This window comes from Populus trichocarpa, chromosome 16 (genome assembly GCF_000002775.5).
Source record: "Populus trichocarpa isolate Nisqually-1 chromosome 16, P.trichocarpa_v4.1, whole genome shotgun sequence".
Classification (NCBI taxonomy): domain Eukaryota; kingdom Viridiplantae; phylum Streptophyta; class Magnoliopsida; order Malpighiales; family Salicaceae; genus Populus; species Populus trichocarpa.
This window is the reverse complement of record NC_037300.2, coordinates 10,740,824-10,749,499: the sequence shown is the minus strand read 5'-3', so window position 1 is coordinate 10,749,499 and position 8,676 is coordinate 10,740,824. Positions and strand designations below refer to the sequence as shown.

Below are 8,676 nucleotides of genomic sequence, written 5' to 3'. Positions count from 1 at the left end.
TAATATCTCGAGTACCCCTGTTTTGAATAGGATTGAACCTTCTATTTGATTAGATAAATTCAAACATTTGCGGTCAATTAGTTTTCTCTAGTCAATCACGTCTTATAGCTATCATGGTTAACTATAACTTTTAGTTACTTTGGTTGATTTATAGTAATATTAATAATTACATGTTGATTAATTATATATTAAATTAATATATACTGAATTTTTTTAATAAAATCTTCTCAGTTATATTTAGTAAAAATAGAATATATATATATATATATATATATATATATATATATATATAAAATTTTCTCATATTTGTTATTTTTAGAGTTTTTATATAACCATGTAAAAATAATTCGATTCATGATTTTTTTTTATTGAAACTTCCTTTTATAATTATAATAATTCTGTATTTTAAAAAATATCTTCTAATTAAAAAAATATTTTTGTTGAAAAAAATGAATAAAAAAATGAATGTTTTTTATTAAAAAGATATAGGTTATTAGAATCTTTAGAAATATTTATTTTAATTACCATAAAGTTTATTTAATAAACTATGCTACGTATAAAAATAGACATGTTATTATTAAAATAAAAAAAATTATGAATGACATAAGATAATTTTAATTAAAAAATAAATTTTATACTAAAAAATCAATAGCTGACTTTTTGTATAAATATCTGTTTTAATTTTTATATAATTAAATAAAAACAAATTTTTGAAGCAGCGTCGCCAACACGGATTCCAAAGAAAATGACAGAGCATCACAGGAGACAAATAAGGTGGACGGCTCAGATGTAAAGCATAAAGGATCGGGCCCATAGAAACAGAATCAATCACCCAGCACACCATGTGTTTTGCTTATTTTCTTTGATTTCATTTGTTTTTTCCACTCAGAGGAAAGAAAAAAAGGACTCCTACCTCCCCCACTCTGAAAAGTAAAAAACAAAAACCAAACGCAACAACATCGTCTTCCTTCTTCTCGGTTTCGGCAACTCTCACGCGACCCGTAGTTCTTCCGTCTCTTCCTTCCCTCACAAGATCATACATACCCAGAGCCCAAGACAGAGAAGAGAATCAAGATGCCTGGAGACAGAAATCTTGGTGTGGCTATGGACTTCTCGCCGAGCAGCAGGAACGCTCTCAAATGGGCCATTGATAACTTGGTCGATGATGGGGACACACTTTACCTCGTCAACGTCAATTCCAACTCCCTTGACGAGTCTCGTAACAAACTCTGGGCTGAGTCTGGGTGTCGTAAGTAATTAAATCCGTTTTTCTTTTTACATGATATATCCCTCTCTCTCTCTCTTTTTTTATATCTGATATGTGTTTTGATGTCTTGATTAGCTCTTATTCCTCTGGATGAGTTCAAGGATCCGGAGATTTTGAAAAACTATGGTGTTAAAGTAGATGCTGAAGTTCTAGATATGCTTGACACCATTTCACGACAGAAAAAGGTATTCCTAGTAATACGAGCAGTCCATTTTACAGATTGATCTGTGCTCTTAGTGGGTAGAATTTGATGTTATTGAATTGTTAAAAAAATGCTTGATCTTAGGTGAGAGTTGTTTCAAAACTGTATTGGGGAGGAGATGCCAGAGAGAAGCTTCTTGATGCAGTCCAAGATCTGAAGCTGGACTCTTTGGTCATGGGAAGCAGGGGACTTGGCACTGTTCAAAGGTACCCCTATAATTTCAAAACTAACATGCTTTAAATTTTTTTTTAACAAATAGACAATACAAATTAATTAAACAAATATTAATATGAGTTGATTTTCCAAAACGTTCTCATTTATAGCCAAAAAAATAAAATAAAAATTTGTTTGTGATTGTTGTGGGGTGTGCTGTGAAAACAGGATACTGTTGGGGAGTGTGAGCGCTTATGTGATGGCCAATGCTCCATGCCCTGTGACCATCGTCAAGGAAAAGCACTGATGAGGATTCTGATGAGTTTTGGCAGATGGCAAGGAAAAGCAGTTTTAATATTAAATAGATGTGTTTTTTAAATGGTTTTTTGAATGATTTTAATATAATATAATAACATCAAAATCATAAATAAATTTTTAAAAAACTGAAATAGCTTTTTCGATCCGAACACATTTCTGCCCGTCGAATTATGAAATAATCTGGACTTAGCTCTCACACTTTCCATGGAGGGGTCCAATTTTATTATGCTTTGTATTTTAATCCAATGTTTATTGTTTGGTTAATTAATCAATGGTGATCGCTATGGATGTATGTCCGTTATTATAATTCCCCATGATTTACAGCTATGACGAGTAAAGTGGTGTCCTGCTTACTAAGTTAACTTTGATCGCAGAGAATAATTTGAACATTTTGATTGCTAAAAATAAATTTTATAAAGTAAATAAAATATTATTTAGATATATTTTTGAGTAAAACATAATTAAAAAAAAATGTTATTATAATACCTTATTGTTCTCTATATTTTACATTACAATTATGTTAGGCCGGCTAAAACATTAAAGCAATTAAAAAAAAAAAAGTTTTAATTTTTTTTCTAGTGTAGCTTTCTATTTCTAATTTCATAACAAATTTGTCAAAATTTGTAAGTAAGAGATGAAATAACAAGACCAAAGTATAAATCAAGAATTAACTTTATAGGGCAATCTAAAATTAGGGGGAAATTATTTTTCCTCATTTTACTTTCCTTTTCTTCCTCTAGATCTTATAGTTTTTATAATTTTAATTTTAATTTAGAAGTTTATTTTTTCTTTTTACATTTCATTCTTTGAGTTAGAGATGAGAGAGAGTCAATTAAAAATGATAAGGAGAGAAAAATAACTGGTTTTTTTGCTTTTCAGCAATGAAACTTGTTGTTTTTAGCATCAACACATTCCATTTATTGAGAAAAGAGAGAATTTTTTCTGGTTTGATTTTGTATTTTTGGATTGTTTTTTGAGTTTTTAGATTATTAAATTAGTTTTTTGGGTTTTAAAGTAGTTTTTTAGATTTTGTTTTAGTGAAAATGGGTTGAAAATTTATTTTTTCGGTTAAAGATTCCCATCATTGGTTTTCCCGACACCATAATGCCAGTTGAATTCTTGGCAACAATATAGCCTGCCTCAACAAGTGATGTCACCTGCTGTATGTTTTTTTCAAAAGGTCTAGGCCTTTTAATTGTTTGAATTTTAAAAATATATATTCTGAAAAAAATAACAACGAACCTTTTATTGTATGCATTTAAGTTTTCCATGATCATGTGTGTTGGAAAGTACTCATGCATTTTTATTGAAGGATATATATATATATATATAACAAGTTAATTTGGCCCGGATTAGCAAGATTCTACATAGGTCCTTTAAGCATGAGTGGTGACCTTTGTGTTTAATGCACATGTTTTAAAGTTCTAGGATTTGAGTTGGATTTAATGAGACTAATATAATCTTACTCTATTATTCACTAGCATCTCTCGATAGATTATCACCGGTCACAAGTCTTGTCAATTCACCAAGCAATTGACAATGAAAAAAATAACCTGTACCTAGAAAGGATAGGCTCAAACCCACACACTCACTCAAGATTTAACTCATTGCAGTAAGTTTATTCTCTCCCATGTAAATAGACCATTGATATTAGGCACAATAGACCACTACGAATAGAAAGTAACAATGTAGTTTATCTAAGATATGGTGATTTAAAATGATAATATCTTTCATCTAACATAACCAATCTCTTACCTTAAAACGAGGACGGATCCATGATCTAATTTCAATAGGGGAAAAATAATATAAATATATAACTAAATTAATTGAGATCCAAAAAGTCCAAAAATTATAAGCTTCAAAGATAAAGTTAAAAAATTTGTATATATTATGAAAAGATGCTCCATAAAATTCTTTTTTTTTTTTTTATGATTTCATAATCATTCAATCAATCATCCCTGATTCAATTGCGTAACTAAATTTTAACCAATTCCTTCGTTGAAAATATTCTCTCTATTGAAGTAGTGACTGCTAGTAAAATTACCCTAATTTTACAACTAAAAAGACTAAAGGACATACCACAACTTTATTTCATCAAATTCTCACAATCATTTTTCAAGTTGCATTAAAAATTCAACTACAACAACATAATAAAATTCATTTCAATCCTTATCAACACAACAAAACACTTTAAATACACATAACTAACAAACATCTACTTTGGTTCCAAAAGTTCTCATCCCCCCCTAAATGACCAACCCTACTTTCACCATAAACACCTAATTTTTCTTTTTTTAATTATGTTTTATTAAAAGTTATTTACATCATATCCCATCATAAGAACATCACATTTTCACAAGTTGACTTTTCTCCAATTTAACATTTAAGAACCCTAATTCAAAATTTAAGAATTTTGCATAAACTTCATTAATCTTTACTCAAATTTGTACAATCGAGTTTATAACATCTTACCCGATGATGATATGAACTTCAAATCAAAACCAGTTGAAGTTTTTTGCTCCTCCTTTTTCCTTTTAATGTCGTGAGTTTCCTCTCTCTACTCCCTTTTCTTCACTTGATTTCCCTTTTAATTCTTGAGTTAAATGTGTTTAATACTCACTCCCTCATCTATTTGCCTTAAATCTTGGTTTCTCTATATGATTTTAGTGAGGAAGCTCTCAGATTATTTTTTATCTTATAATGTTTTTTTAGCATTAGTCGACAGTTTAAAAGGGAAAAAGAAGCTAAATTTCCATTTTTTTAGCTTGTTTATGAAAATGCCATTAATGAACCCATTTGTTATTTTTGGTATGACTATTAATATTCACATATAGCCTTTCCAAACTTCAATTACCCTACAATCTTAACCCAAGATAGACAAATGTGTTAGAGGCTTCTCGTAAAATTTTAGCACAATTTAACAGTTAGATTGAAAGTTAAACTCGATAGCGTAAAACTAATCAATATGTGATTTTACGTTAAAATTTGAATTTTCTTATTTAATCATTGCTAGAACCATATCAGTTATTTTACTAAGTTCTTAGGACTATTTTTTTTATTTCAAAATATATTTATTTTTCTTTTTCATCATTTGTTTTATTTATAGACTTACTACAGTTTCACGGTAATATTATTGATTTTTTAACCAGGGTTTACACCAACATTTTTTTGCGTAGTTCTTTCTTAATTTTTATTTCTCATTTCTATTATAATTTCTTGGAACTATTTTCTCATTCTCAAAACACATCTATTTTAATTTTTTCTTAATTCTTCTTTTCATCAGAACTTATAACCAATTTCAGCATGATATATACTTCATTTGATTTTTTTGGGTAGTATGGGCAAGTGCCCACATGTTGGATCCGTCTAGGCATAGAACTATAAAGACTAATTAGGGTTCATAGTGACCATAATACTAAGTGACGACTCCTTTACACTTTTTCTAAGTTACAGATCCATCTCCTCTCATAACATAAAAAAAGCCTTCCTCTTCTAGGAAAGAGGGTGAGTCACTGCAATGTCGGGTATGATAAAATGACAACTCCACTAGGGATTCTAGAAATAAGCTTTGCTTTCTTGTCTTTTATCATTAATGTGCTTGTTGTGTCTGTTGTTTAATTTGGTTTAATTTATAATTTTCTTAACCTAGCATTCATGCTTTATTTTGTCATTTTTTAATTGGATATGAATTCATGCTTTCACACATACATAACCCATCTAAGAGCACACACCTTTGTTTCAGGTTAGGTGGACGAGTAATGATACTCTAGTAGCCATTGGCCTGGGTGAGACTCGTTACACCAATATCGCCCATCTGATTGTCAATTTGAACGTGGTTAATATACAAAATGATATGATTAAGACATATGCCTCCATAAACCTTTTAGGCTTCATATTGGCCTCTAGAGGTTTATCACTAAGTAATAATAAACCCTTTATGACCAAGTAGTAAACCTACCCCCATGCAGGTAATGGCTAGAAACCCCTGTTAGGGTATCTCTCAGTACTATCACTACTACAAATTCAATGTCTAGTATGCTTCATTACATGTTTTAATTACTTTTCTTTGCATATAAGCCAAATATAAATTGCAGGAGAAATATAGGTCGCCTTAAAATCTAGCTTCCCCTCAAGATCTATAACACAAGGCTTAGAAAATGAAAGACAGAACACGAGGATAAAGCATAATTGTAGATGAATTATAGAAAAGAAATTGATAGCTTTAAAAGAGAGGTTGTAAAACTCATTAGTCTATTGGAGCAATCATTACAGGCACTAGAGGAGAGGGGGCATGTTTATGAAAATCTATGGACAATTAATGACAATCTCTAAATTTGTTTTTATAGAAAAACATGATAGCAACATAAGCTCTATAAAAGATAGCTAATAGATGGCCAAATAAAAAAAAATTCAAATGATCAAGTTTGGAAAAGAGAAATAAAAAAAAATAAAAGAGGATGAAAAGCTCTTTAATGCGTCCCTCATGAGTGCAAAGTCCAAACTTGAAGACAAAATATCAATGACAAAGCATGGGTTAGAACTTGGAGAACTAAGATTGGAATAAGATCAATCACTAAAATGACAATGTTAACATGGTAAGCCTAAAAAGATATCCACACTGGATAAGTGATCCTATATCTTTGAACCTATCATAACCCAATTTTTACTCCCTAAAGATTTCTAAAACAATTGTTTTCATAATCATTTTAAAAAATCATGTTTAAAGAAAACATTTAAAAAAAATCATTTAAAAAAAATATCTAAAAAAACAAAAACATCAAAACTAAAATACAGTTTTGTGTTGCAATTGCAAGAATATAATTTGCTCCTAGTCAAAAAGTCATAAATGCATGCAATTTGAGATTTAATTGAAGAAAAATAAAAAAGGGATGAGATTGGTCATAACTGAAAGATATTAAAGACCAAGGATCAAAATAGAAAATATAGAAAAGTCTAGAAGTCCAATTAATTCAATTGAAGGCCTCATTGAGGAGAAAATTAAAATTAAAGGAAAAATTGGATAAATATACAAAGCAATGAATAAAATGAAAGAGACGAAAAAGTTTGGACGTCCAATTAATTCAATTGAGGTCGTAATTGATGAAAAAAAAATTTAGAATTAGTTTAATCAAATTAGAAGACTTGGAGGATCAAGAACGAAAGTGGAATATGCACTAGAATTTGGGGACCCTTTTCATTCAATTAAGGGCTTAATTGAAGATAAAAAAATAGAATTTAGATGGGGAACTGAATAAAATTGCACAAATTAGAAGATTAATGACCAAAATTAAAACTTGGCTAAAGATGAGGACTAAATCAAAGTGGATTAGGGATGGAGTTGAAAAAAAAAATACAAAGTTAAAAGTCCAATTATGGATCAAATTGAGAATTTTGGAAATGAAGGATCACAATAAAAAAATCTCACAAAAAAAGGGACCAAATTGATTTTTCTTAAAAAAACCAAATTCTAATTCTAAATGAAAGAGCAACATTCCATTCTTTCCCTTACTTGCAAAGTTTCTTGCAAAATTTTGGCTTTCTTGGCAGTATGAGCAACCAACTTTATCCACTTCGATCGTTTTGTTTTATACCTGGTGCAAGACAAAACTCACACCACCTTGCACCATGATATAACCCCAACAATCCTAGCTAAAAAATGCATTTTAAAGCCCTAAACGTATTCCAAAACCCAACCAAATACACACCAAAACCTAACCAAATACACACCGAAGCCTGTTGTAATTTTGATACTAAGGTGGTTGGACATGGTTTAATGGTGGGGATCAAATTTTGGGGATCAATGGTTTAGAAGAGAGGTCCTATAATGTTCTAAACGACATGTACAAACACTCAAACTAGAAGAGAGAATGAGGAAGAGGCTGGTATGGACAACCGTAATAAAAGAGAGAAAGAAAGACAATGAGAGGAGAGTGAAAGAAATAAGGGAAAAAAAAAAAAAACAAATGATGAGGTTTGAAAAATCAAAGATGCTTAGGAATAAGGTTGATGTGTCGTATAATCAATTAATCTCTTAGTTAAGTAACCTGATTTATTCTCCTTAGCTAAGGTGTCTTATAGCTTGATATAGAAAACCTAAGTGGTTGGTGGCTGATACCTATAAAAGGTTTGTTTTGATAGATGTAGGGACTCTTAGATGCTTAAGTCAATAACTTTATAGAGAGAGAAAGTGCAATGGTATTTTAAAAAGATAGACTCTAAAAATATATATGCTGAAAATGTTAAAAATAAAGAGATTGTGAACCTGAAGTTTGAAGGAATCATGATGTATTTATAACACATGAGTCTTGTTCTTTGTGGAGGGGTTGAAGTGTAATTTCATCATTGTGATATTTTAAGTTGTATTCTACTCATAATAATATGTATTGGATTAATATAAAATACTAAGGTACTTGCATGGGGTCCTAAAAAAGTTTCTAAGGGAGAGTTGGGTTTGAGCAAGTTGCTTTAGCCTATTAGAGATGAAAAATAGGCCTAGATGCATTACGTATGGTGATCCCATGGAGTGAGGCTCCTCTCTTAGGGTGAGACCGTAGAGTTCTTATGATCAGGTATGTTCAATGAGGCATTTTGGTGGGGGGGGGTTTAAGTCTGTTAAATTGAGGTTTATCAATAGCCCCCTAAGTCTTTGTAATATTGATTCATAAAGACTTGTAAAACTACTTGGTTACCATGACGAGTTTGTCGAATGTTCTTTGTATGAGAAGAGGGGTGAAAA

The 8,676-nt window shown here is 30.4% G+C and overlaps 1 protein-coding gene across 1 annotated transcript; it reads left to right on the top strand.

Moving 5' to 3' along the window:
* The first annotated feature begins 864 nt into the window (after nt 1-864).
* On the top strand, nt 865-2,247 carry LOC7486537 (universal stress protein PHOS32). The gene is made up of 4 exons (XM_006373838.3): nt 865-1,249; nt 1,343-1,452; nt 1,554-1,675; nt 1,851-2,247. Exons 1-4 carry the CDS (start codon nt 1,075-1,077, stop codon nt 1,927-1,929), a joined length of 486 nt encoding a protein of 161 aa, XP_006373900.1. The 5' UTR covers nt 865-1,074; the 3' UTR covers nt 1,930-2,247.
* Nucleotides 2,248-8,676: the final 6,429 nt, after the last annotated feature.

Bases quoted from the DNA above. Each gene is read 5' to 3' on its own strand.
- LOC7486537 (XM_006373838.3), top strand. From the start codon at position 1,075: ATGCCTGGAGACAGAAATCTTGGTGTGGCTATGGACTTCTCGCCGAGC. The intron at 1,453-1,553 runs GTATTCCTAGTA...GCTTGATCTTAG, and splicing joins CCATTTCACGACAGAAAAAG to GTGAGAGTTGTTTCAAAACT. The intron at 1,676-1,850 runs GTACCCCTATAA...CTGTGAAAACAG, and splicing joins GGACTTGGCACTGTTCAAAG to GATACTGTTGGGGAGTGTGA.